Source organism: Haematobia irritans, chromosome 2 (assembly GCF_050003625.1).
Source record: "Haematobia irritans isolate KBUSLIRL chromosome 2, ASM5000362v1, whole genome shotgun sequence".
Lineage (NCBI taxonomy): Eukaryota > Metazoa > Arthropoda > Insecta > Diptera > Muscidae > Haematobia > Haematobia irritans.
Genome location: NC_134398.1, coordinates 71229306 through 71241802, shown reverse-complemented (window position 1 = coordinate 71241802; position 12497 = coordinate 71229306). Strand labels below are relative to the sequence as shown.

The 12497-nt window shown below is 32.1% G+C and overlaps 2 protein-coding genes across 4 annotated transcripts in view; one reads left to right on the top strand and one right to left on the bottom strand.

The window, feature by feature from the left end:
• The window catches only part of Gal (beta galactosidase), a 32829-nt gene extending 29056 nt beyond the window's left edge, over positions 1-3773 (top strand). Inside the window, exons 4-6 of the mRNA XM_075295248.1 lie at positions 2013-2355; positions 2427-2574; positions 2639-3773. Of these exons, the coding sequence (XP_075151363.1) occupies positions 2013-2355; positions 2427-2574; positions 2639-3704 (1557 nt within the window). The 3' untranslated portion in view covers positions 3705-3773. The remainder of the gene's footprint in view (positions 1-2012; positions 2356-2426; positions 2575-2638) is intronic.
• A 3448-nt stretch (positions 3774-7221) lies between these two features.
• LOC142225476 (breast cancer anti-estrogen resistance protein 3 homolog) overlaps positions 7222-12497 on the bottom strand; it is a 51940-nt gene continuing 46664 nt past the window's right edge. For 2 of the 3 annotated variants that reach the window (XM_075295244.1, XM_075295246.1), the window contains one exon: positions 12249-12439. In XM_075295244.1, coding sequence (XP_075151359.1) covers positions 12327-12439 — 113 coding nt within the window. In that variant the 3' untranslated portion in view covers positions 12249-12326. Of the gene's footprint in view, positions 8352-12248; positions 12440-12497 lie in introns of those variants that run through there. The other variant, XM_075295245.1, reaches the window with a different exon arrangement.

Here is a 12497-nt window from a genome sequence, read left to right as displayed (position 1 = left end):
GTTCTTTTCTGACTTTAGGTCTTTAATAAGAAACATTTTACAGTTCAAAATGTAATATAGTCCAATGTACTGTTGAACATTTTTTCGGAATCTTCCGAACATATCTGGAATATATGTAAAAAAAAAAACAAAAAAAAAACTTTGGTCGAAGCAGGGATCGAACCCACGACCCTTGGCATGCAAGTCGGACGTAGCAACCATTGCTCCACGGTGCCAAATTAAATGTTTTTTTCTGTTAAATAAACTTTGTTTATTCGGTTCGTGGGCGCCGCAAGCTATGCTATATAAATATAACTTATATGGATATTTATCTATTGATGACCATAACAGGTACATAGCTCAGTGGTTAGTGTGTTGGCTTACAAAGTGCATGGTCCGCGGTTCGATTCTCCGTCCAGGCGAAAGGTAAAAAAATTTTAAAAATTTATAAAATCGTATAATTTCTTCTACATTGTTGGTATTACAGGAAAAGGTCTTAAGAACTAAAAAACCTTGTGGATGTGAGAAAGATGTGAGGGAAAATGCAATTAGCAAGAAAACAATGTTTTTTTTGAGTTTGTCTTTATGAAATAGTTTTTACATCCTGGAAAAGAATAAACGTTTATCACAAAAAGTATATACTTTTCTTCCAAATACACTTCCTTACAGCGAAAAGCAAATGAGAAACGAACTTTGTTTGTCTAAAATTTCGTTTGGGAGGAAAGAATTATTTTTTTGCGTGTAGGCAATTTTTTCTTCAATAAAATACACGTTTTATTAATATATTAAATATATTTATTAAGAATCAACAGCATCGATTAGCCTTGAAATATTAGTTTATTATTCCACTATTTCCAATTTCCATGTAATGTCATCAACTGTAAACGCATTTTTTTCTTCTTTTGTACCTTTCACTTTTAATAAGTTGCTGCGTAACGATTTTGTCCTCCTTTTACAATTCCAAATTTTTCCCAAAAAGTTAGCGTCAGTGAATGTTACCTGTTAATTGAAGAATTCAAATTTTTATTCCGTTTTCCTTCTTTATACACCATCACGAACATAAAAAATGGAAATGGACAGACAAGACAGGAGTTCACCACCGGAAAAGTCTAATAAAGAAAATTTCGTAGTTTGAAGGAAAAAATTGGAGTTCAAAATTACAAAAATGTCTTTAGTTTCATACGAAGTTCATGATGGGCGCATTATTGGTGAAATTTACAAATTTTAAGAAATTCTTAACTATTTTGTGTGAGACACGAATTTAGTTAATATTTATGCTTCATTTTTGAATATTTTTTCCTCTGTTTTAGTTTATTTAACTAATACACGCAAAACAATATTAGAGTGAGGAAAACTTTCTTAAAACGTAATAATTCCATGAACTAAAATATTATTAAATATAGGGTTCACTTTTTTTGAGTGTATGGAACTAGGGAATGGAACAAGTTCTCTAGAAAATGGGAGAGATGACAGGAATGAATATGTACAGGTCCATCCGGACACCGAGATCCCATTTCGACTATTGTTCCACAGCACAATACTTCAGGCGGGTATTCAGAGCTGAGGGTACGCTAGAATCTAATAGACAACAACATCATGCATGTAGGGCGTGTGGAAAAGATAAGACACCTTAGATCACTATCTATGTCACTGCCTGGGTTTCACGATATATAGATACCGTCACATTGGGGAGAAGATGATACCAAACCCGGTCCAACTTAGATTTCAATACAAATTAGGGAGTTCATTATTAATACGTATTTTCACCCTACCACCAGGGAGGGGTGAAAATATGCCACAGGAAAACCTTCCAACACTCTACATATGCTTTAAATAATTCTTAATTAATTATAATTCTAAATTATAATAAATGTATACGGGTACAAGTAACTAGTTGCTATCGAGCACTGTTGCTTTAAATCAAATATTTCATTGTAAAAATTCATTGTTACGAAATTACATCCTCGTTATGACTTTTACCTTATGGTCACGAGTGTACCCTGAAATAACTGCCAATAATCTTTCTCTTCCAGGGTGGTTTACCACATTGGCTCTTTACAAAATACCCCGGCATAAAAATGAGAACTAGTGACCCCAATTACACAAAAGAGGTTTCCATTTGGTATTCTAAGCTTATGACACGTATGCAGCGCTTCCTTCATGGCAATGGAGGACCAATAATTATGGTACAAGTTGAGAATGAATATGGCGCTTTCCATGCTTGTGATCATAACTATTTGAATTGGCTACGTGATGAGACCCAGAAATATGTACAAGATAGGGCCTTGCTTTTTACGACCGACATACCAAATGAACGAATTTCATGCGGAAAAATTGAAGGAGTATTTGCAACCACTGACTTTGGTTATGATCGAAGTGCGTATGCATTGTGATTTGTGTTTTCGAAGAAACGATTTTGCTAATAATATCCTTTTTCTCTCAACTAGTTCCTGAAATCGATGATATTTGGAAAATATTAAGGTCCGTACAGCCTACTGGGCCTTTGGTTAATTCGGAATTTTATCCGGGTTGGCTTACTCATTGGCAAGAAGAGAATCAAAGACGTGATGGGCAGAAGGTGGCAGACGCTTTAAGGTAGAATGCGAATCCTTTTCCCTAGAAATATAAATTTGAAATTTTGTATTTCTTTTTTTTTCAGAAAAATTTTGGAATACAATGCCAGTGTTAACTTTTATATGTTCTTTGGTGGTACTAACTTCGGCTTTACTGCAGGTGCCAATGATTTTGGGGATTCCAAATATGCACCCGATATAACCTCATATGATTATGATGCTGTCATGGATGAAGCAGGAAATATTACCCATAAATTCGAACTTTGTCGAGAAGTTATTCGAGAATATTTGAATATTCCTGATGTCAGAGTGATCAAGGAACAAAGTTATGCCTATGGTCGTGTAGAAATGACTCCGGTATTGAATTTACTCTCACCAGAGGGGCGTAATATATTGGCAAATGGCAATGCAGTGGTCTCACCCAAACCCAAGACCTTTGAAGAACTTAATCAATTTTCTGGTTTAGTGCTATACGAGACGAATATCACTGGCATCGATTCCAATGTGCCTTATGTCTTAACTCTCAATGACTTGAGAGACCGGGCTTTGGTTTATGTAGACCAAGAATGGAAGGGAATTTTATCACGCCAAAATGCCAATTTTTCTCTTACTCTGGAAAATCTTAAAGATTCCAAATTGCAATTGCTGGTAGAAAACCAGGGAAGAATTAATTACAATATAGCAGACGATATTAAAGGGATATTGGGGTCCATTACTTTGCAGAAGGAAGGTGAAGACGATGCGAGGGAATTGGAAAATTGGCATAGTACCGGATTTCCCCTTGAAGATCCTCAAGTCTCTGAGCTCTGGACAGCTATCCACAATAAAACATTAACTTCTTTGGAAAATGATGAAGCCAGTCGCTTGTATAGTGGTCCAATTATCTACTATGGTGAATTCGTTGTTACCCAATTGCGGCACACCTACTTGAATCCATCCGGATGGGGAAAGGGTGTGGCTTTTGTGAATGGTTTCAATTTAGGCCGTTATTGGCCACCAGCTGGTCCTCAATTGACACTCTATGTGCCACAAGAAATTTTGCACCTAGGAATAAATTCAATGGTTTTAGTTGAATATGAGCAAACTAATCGCGAAAGTAAGGATGTGAAACCTTATATATCGTTTGATGACAAACCCCAGTTGGATTTATGAAAGATAATGTTTATTCTATAAAAAAGTTGGTCCAATAAAAGTGTTATCTGGACACATATATAAATTAAACCGCAAATGTTTCTTTTTGATTAACTTAATTCACCAAAATTAATTATCTATAACCATTCCCAAATGACAGATATTTTGCTATTTATTTTATCTGACTCCCTCTATGCAACCAGATATTTTTGATTCCTATGCATGGGAGGTACTTGAAGAAGTGGTCCGATCGGAACCAAACTTCGCATTTGTCTTAGTTTTTATCATCAACAAGACCCTTTAAAGTTTCGCTTTCCTACAATGCCTTCTTTGATATTTGTCCATTCGTCGCACAGAGGGGAAAAATCGCAAAAAATGGAGACTAATTGAAAAATGATTTTTTTTTTAAATGCTTAGTATCCGATTAAAGTATATAAAATTCTACATCACTACTGAAAATTTCAATGTCATACTTGCAAAAAAGCAAAATTTTATCACTGTAGAATATTTGTATCAACATCTTAAGGCTGATACACAATGAAAAAAAGGAGGCCTAGGCTTTAGCTTTAAAGCGGCTTTAGTTTTTCCAACACACATAGAACATCATAATTCTCGCTTCATAAACATAAACAAACTCATATTTCTATACAAACCTGGAATCAACAAATGTTAAAGCAGCCTATAGAAAGCGAAAAAGTTAAAATTTATTTAACTTATTTTTACGCTTCGGCGCAAAGCTTATATTTATTGTGCGCACATTTATATAATTATGAACCTTTTAACTTTTTTCGAAGCAAAGAAATAAGCAGAGTATTCATTGTATGTCTGCCTTTATTTCTATACAAAATGTTGTCAACATTTTATTTCAATGGAAAATTTTGTTAAAATCTTATTTCAACAGATTTTTTCAAACTTTTATTTGTATAGAAAACTGTTTAAAAATTTTCTTTTCTATAGAAAATTTAATTTCCAGAAAATTTTCAAGTACCTCTTAGTTATAGATGACTATTTTGCAAACTCTACCAAAACATCAAGAAGTCTACCAACTGTGGCAATCGTGCATAGCCTGCGTAACAATGGAGTTATTTAGAGGCGAGTTCGGTTTTTTTCACGTACGGAACCGGTTAATTGGCCGCCTAGATCGTACAATTTAACACAGACAGACATTCCCGCTTCAATTGACTCATTGGAAGACAACATTTGTGATTTATGGAGGCGACACTTGCAAACCATAATGAAAAAAAAAGAAAAAACAACATATTAGCTTTGAAATAATAAAAAAAGTCACCTAGGAAACAAGAAAAACAAAAAAGAAAAATTTTTGGAGAGAGAGGTTCGTATATTGAAAAAAAAAGAAGATACTAAAAAAATTTCCTGATAATATCAAAGACTAGAAATATCGAGTTTGGACTTAACCATTGCTGACCTCATTGGAGTCCATAATAATAATTTTAAGAACTTCCTTTTGAGGCCAAGCTAGAATTTTTGGTTTATAACATATCAGCTATGGCTATTGCTGAAAATTGAAATTAGTGGACTGAGACACTTAATATCCTTGTTTTTCTGTCCCATGAAGTCCACATCAAAATCAAGGCATCCGTAATTTTGGACATTATTCGAAATAAGAGCAATAATTTAAAAGGTCAACTATCATAATCGAAATTCTCTATAATTAGAGTTGCCATAAAAGAAACTTATAAAATCAGAATTTGAGATTCAACCATAGATGCTCGTCATTATCTTCGTTCCAGAGATTCTCAGAAGTGGAATTTGCTAAATTTACTTTTCTAGTTTAGTTTATAACACACATTGATCTTTGTCTACACTGAAAAAAAAGCATACTCGGTTCCAAAGATTTTGTCTTTACTTTAAAAAATTTGGTATTGATTCCGAGCCAAAGAAGCGGAGAATACAAGTAAGGATACTTTTAAGACACAATTCTCTTTTGAATTTAGGTTTTGTGTACTTGCTTCTAGGAAGCAAATTTTAATTTTTCGCTTTTTCAGCTTTTTTTCTTCATATGCTATCAAAGTCCTTTAAAAACGAGTTAACGGCAACTTTATTTTCCAAATTAGGACTCGACTTCCAGTAGAAATTATGCTATTTTTGAAGTAAAAAACTTCTTTAAAATAAAGTTTTGAAAAACATGTCCTATATTTGAATGATTTTTTGCTTTGTAGTCAAGATGCAAAAAGACAACAAATTTAAAGACATTTTCATTAAATTTAAAGAATTTTTCTGAATTATTAAAGTCAAGTTGACCTTAGCCTATAAATTTTTTCTTTCATGTTAAGATACCCATTTTCAAGTCAAATCACTTAATTATAAGGACAATACGACTTCATTGAAAAGTTTATCGACTTTTGGACAAGGAAAATAACTTTATTTTAGAGAAATGCGTCTTCTATGCTAAGCAAAATTTGTATTCGTATTTTAAAGACATGAAATCTTTGACCTCACGACAATATTTTTTTTCAGTGTTAGATGCAGCGATCGCTACATGGAGACACGTAAGTTTACCCTCTTAATCAGTTTTCTTATAACTAAAACTTAAACACAAATCCTTATACCATCATTTAACTTTAAATACTTAAATATTTTCGCGTCTGTTTGTTTTCTGCGGTATTGCACTTTGCGATATTGTTAATTAGTTTAATTTATATACCGAATTCATTTTTTTAAATAAATATGTATAATTTTTCTATTATGACTTACTAATTTGAATTTTATTGACGAAACATAAGAACAACCAACGTAGCAATGCCCTAGACCCGTTAATGTCCCCTACTTTCTCCAATTTTCTTAACACTATTTAAAAGTCTTGTTTCAAAAAAAAAGTTTTTGATTATGTAGCTGGCTGTCCAAGAACTACTCCCAATTTCCTTGAGCACGGTCGGATGAAATTTTAGAACAGCGGTTCGTTACACATATCTTCGTGAATTACCTGCCCAAATATTGCAAAGAATTTTCCAAAATGGGACTATGCGGATGGACCCTTTGTGCCGCATTCGCGAGCAAGATTTCCATGGAATCAACCTTCAACATTAGCTTATAAAGACCGAACTATCGATTAAAATAAGGATTTGATGAATTTTGTTTTTGAATTTTAATGTTTTTTTTTTTAATTTCCAATAGATTTTAAAAAATCATCCTTTACTTCTAGGTTTCAAATTTAAAGCAATTTCGATTTGATTTCTCTCTATGTCCTAAAGAAATCAAATCGGGGGATCGTTCTACATACGACTTTGTGAAAATTTTCCATATGATTATGGTCCCGTCACCGTCTTATGATGATGGGTATAAAAACATAAACTGTGTGTGTTATTACAATTTTGATTTTGGATTTTTTATAAAACATTTTTTTCTTTATAAATAACTTACACATTTTGAATTTCTTCGAGAGGCAGTTCAAAATAAAAAGAAAAGCGAAGCAAGCCAAGTGAACCACACCCTGCTGGTACGTTAATAAAATCCTATAGAAAGGCAACCCAATTTTTGTTGTTGTATTTATGTATTTTAGTTATATTTGTCGGTATATAAATATAAATAAATGCTGTATTACTTACTAGCCTAGATACCATTAAGAGGATACAATTTAAATAAATTACTTAAGTATAACCAAAACATCCTATGAAATATGTGTGTGTGTGTATGTATGTATGTATCAATAAAAACAATTGGGAATGATTAGAAAAATAAAACAACTTATTCGTATTTTATATAATATATAGAGAAAGATATCTTAATACAAAAAAAAAATCAATGATATATTGAGTGCAGGTAAATATAATACAAAATACATAAGAAATATGTAGGTATGTGAGTGTGTACATCATTGTTTAATGGAAGTGTATGCGTATAGATTGAAATTATTCATGCGATATTCCATAATAACAAAGTTTTACTAAATGTACAAAAATATATCGAAAATGAGAGATTAAATAAAAAAACAAACAAAAAAATAATTCTAAATTTTTTGTTTTGTATTGTTGATATACATAGATGCATGTAATTTACAAAAGATTGATTTACGATGTCATAAATTGAAATTTCAATTACAAAATATAGAGGAAAATGTGTGGAGCCAATTATATCGCAATGCAAAAAAGGGTTTAGTGCCTGTAGACTGACTATGTATATGTCCCAAATTTTTGATTTTTGAATAGCAAATATTTTTTGTTTGGATTCTGAACACAATAATTGTCAATTTGATATTGTTTTTGAGGTAGTTATTATTGTTTAAAAATTATTGTATTAAAGGAAACGAAAATCAAAAATATCAACTAAAACGAAAAAAATCTCAAAAATTATTGTAATATTCTCTTTTTGGCTGAATGTTTAAATTTTGATTTTTTCCGAGTTTGTTTTTCCTTATTTTTTGTCAAGCATTTATCGTAAAAAATTGTTGTATATTAATTATGTGTGTATCTATCAAATTTTGAATTATGTTTTATACACATAAATAGTTCTGTTCATCATTGCATTTTCCTCGTTTCGATTAAGGACAAATATGTAGGTCTTTAGGCAGTTGTAGTTGATCCATTGGCATCGGTATTGCAGAATTTGTCAGCCATAAGAGCCAATACTTTTTCCAATTTGGAATGACGGTCATCGGCAGTTGCAGTGGCTCCTTTGCTACCCCACAAAAATTTTATGTGGAATTCAGTTCTAAAATGAAAGAAATAAAAAAATAAACGAATGTTATAACTAGTAAATCAATCGATACAATCACTAATTGTAAAAATACTTTCTCCAATGACAGGATTTTTTACTTGATTTTAAATATATTTTGTTTAATGTAGCGATAATAAATAAATGTTAAAGAAAAAAAAACGTTTTATACAAATGCAATTGTACTAAATGCAGAATTTGCACGAAACACTATACTTTCCTAAAATAAGTAATTTTTATAAAAAAATTTAAAGCGACATAAAAAATAAATTTTTTAAAAGACATTTGATAAAAAATTTGCACTGGTGAGATTTTTTTCAGTGTTTTCAAGTTCTACAAGTAATGTGAAACATCGTCCGGACTACATTGAAAGAAAAAAAAATCAAAACGAAAACTACTAACTTTGTAATAGTGAAATTGTTTTTGTATTGAAGAAATTGGTCCCTACCAGTGTTGCCAGCACAGAAAAAAATTTCACGAAAATTTTACCAATTAAAATTTTAATTGAGTTTTAAAAAATATTCAATTAAAAATTTAATTGATTCAACAAATTTTTTAATTGAAACAAAAATCAATCACAAAAATTAATAGTATCAATTAATTTTTTAATTGGATCAATTAATTTTTTAATTGGCCTTCAATTAATTTTTTAATTGATAGTATCATTTCTGTGATTGAAGACATTTCAATTAAAAAATTAATTGGATCAATTAATTTCGTGATTGAACCAGAAAAAATTTTTTTTGTGTGAGTATTTTTCGGGCTCTTGTCCCCAAAATAAGACGCTTTCATCCCCAAAAATCCCCAATTGAATTTAAAATTCCCCACAAAAATCCCCAATACAGTTTTTGGCAAGTTTTTTGAAAATAGGAATAGGCTCTGCTGTAAACAATCCGTCATAATCCAAAAATTTAAAAAATATGCAATTGTTGTTATATGTTACCAGTTTGCGAGTTACAATAAGATTAAGATTTCAAAATCCAAAAAATGAGACGGGTGCTCAAAATATTTTCTGATACAATTCCTCATCAGAATTAATTATTGGTATAAAGAGTCATCGAATTTGTGTCTTATGCAAATCATCTTCTAAATGCTCGAGAAATAAAAATAGGAGTTGGGTCAACATGTGTAGTTATGACTCAAAACTTAGTTCTGAATAGCTAAGAAATAAAATTGGGTGATCGATCAAAAGGCGTTGTTGCCCCGATATGAAGTCTATTATATATGTTAGATATATATTTTCCAAATCAGTGATGTATTTATGCAGATGAGGGGCCAAAACTGCGACCTTATGAAATAATTTCACAATTTAAACAAACAATTTCTTGGAAACAAAGTAAATTGTAAAGTAGCTCTTGGAATAGATTTTTTTTTCATATTTTGAAGAAGTACAGAGACTTCTTTAAGCCCCTTTTTAGTCATGTAGGAGTAAAAAATTTGATACAAACCATAACTCAAAACCTGATTTGTTATAAAGGGTGATACGGTCAAAATTTGGTCAAGGTAAAACGCGTGTAAATCGGTGAAATCGTTTATTTAAAAAATCAAATTAAATGTCTTTTTCAAGTTCAATTAGTATAATATTTAGGAAAAATATTCAGTTAGGCTTTCGCTTTTCCAAATCCGAATTGCCGGGCCTCACGCTTGACACCTGCCACCAGATTTTGTACAGCCACCTTGTCCACCTTCTTCGCCGCAGAAAGCCAGTTTGCCTTGAACTGCTGCTCGTCCTTAGCAGTTTTTTTGGTCTTCTTTAGGTTCCGCTTGACAATAGCCCAGTACTTCTCAATTGGGCGGAGCTCTGGCGTTAGAGGTTAGGGTTTCGCTTGAAACTACCGGCAACTCTCTTTGTCGTCTCAGCGGCTTCCGGTTTTCGATTTCCCCCCGATCCAGACTTCCTGGCTGTCGACAAACGTTCCCCAAACACTTTAACTACATTTGTAACGGTTGATTTGGCAACTTTTAGCGATTTTGCCAGCTTTGCGTGCGAGTAGCTCGGATTTTCGCGATGCGCGAGCAAAATTTTGATACGCTGCTCTTCTTGCTTGGACGGCATTTTGACAACTGAAGAGTGAATTCCAAAATCAAAATAGGAGCAACATTCTACACACACACACACCTTCAAAATGAGGGGTGTTCAGGTTTTTTAAATGCAAAATTGAAAGAAATGCGTCAAGTTTATATTGACCAAATTTTGACCGTATCACCCTTTACTGACCAGAATTCCCCACCAAATCCCCAACTCAAAAATTTTGTCCCCATCCACGAAAAATATCCCCGATTTGGGGAAAAATCCCCAATACTGGCAACACTGGTCCCTACACACAAAAAAATTTTTTGTCTTCAATTGCGCAATTAATTGATTCAATTAATTTTTAATTGAAACGTTTTCAATCACAGAAATGATAGTATCAATCACAAAATTTAACTAAAAAATTAATTGATACAATTATGTTGTTTAATTGAATATTTTTTAAAACTCAATTAAAATTTTATTTGGAAGAATTTTCGTGATATTTTTTATGTGTAGGATTAAATTTAAATTTAGGACAAACAATTAAGGAAAGTCTAAAGTCGGGCGGGGTCGACCATTTTATACCCTGCACCACTTTGTGAATCCACATTTTCGATTTATCTCAAATCCTTCAAATTTGTTGTTATAAAGGTTTATATTCACAAAATTTTTTAGACTTCTACAAAATCTCTTGACTTAAAATTTAAATCGGCTAATGGCCTGGGCTGAAACAAAGTGTTAGTAAAAAAATATGGAAAATTTTAAATCTAAAGCCATTTTTATGCAACTTTGTGCAAAAGTGCATTTATGATTTATCGGTTGATAGATATGTGTTAGAGGTATAGGAGATTTTGACTTTGATTAATTTCTACAATTTTTGGAATTAGCAGAGGTGATTTTGCAAGGCAAATGTGAATATTTTTGGCTATTTTAGCCAAATTCGGAAGAAAATAAATATGGGCTATTTCTAAATTTGAACCAATTTCAATCAAATTTAGCATACTTGACGAAGTTACTGCTTGTACTGCTGATACAAAATTTAGTGCAAATAAGGCATATTCACGAAATGAAAACCAGTACTAACGCACGAACCATTTTTAATGACGCATGATTCACGACAATTCACGTGACTCACGACAAAGTCATGAGACTCACGACATTTTCCAACTGGGAATGAACAAAGGTAACAAAATTCATAAGTAGAATATTGTTCGATAGCTAAACTGATTTGTAGATACTGAGAGGGAATTATCCACCGTTGAAAAACTTGTTGGTGTTCGGTTGAAACGGGGATTGAACCCACGACCTTGTGTATGCAAGACGGGCGTGCTATACATTGCGCTACAATGGCTCCCAATCTTTTGTATTGGATCAATATGACCGTCGGTTACAAATTCAGGGCGGGCTGGGAAAATTCGGGCATTTCCTCTTTCACTGGCCCGCCTTCACACGATACAGATATTGTAATTTGTGAAGAGATATGATATTAAGTTTGGTTCTAAATTTGACAATTTGTTTCTAAATTAAAATCAATGCCAGAGGGCATAACAATCGGTCTACGGTTTGTCTACACCCTCACAAAAAATCGCTTCTGTAACATATACTCCCAAACATATTTTGCTTCAAGCATATACATTTTTGGGTATTGCCCAAACATTTATATGTTTGATCTCTACCAATATATAATATGTTTGAAAGCATATTGGTCTAAACAATATATGTTTGGGTAGTCTAAGTTCCAAACATTTTGTATTTTTGCATCCAAATTCAATAATGTTGTCTTCCAAAAAACAATATGTTATTATGTGACCATATAATATGTTTGGAAGCATTTTGCACCCAAAAATATTATATGCTTAAAAAAATTCTCCCAAACAATATTGTGCTCAAAATTTTATTTATTTATTTATTTATTTACAATCATAATGAATTATGAAAATAAACAGGTAATATAGGTGCTAACAACATAGGTTTTCGACCTTAATGCTCAAAATTTTGTTTCTGCCCAATTGTATATTCCCCGACATCTTTCTCACTTCCACGAGATTTTTTTTGTTCTTAGCACCTTTTTCTGTAATACAAACATTGTAGAAGAAATTATTCAATTTTATGATTTTTTTTTATTTTAA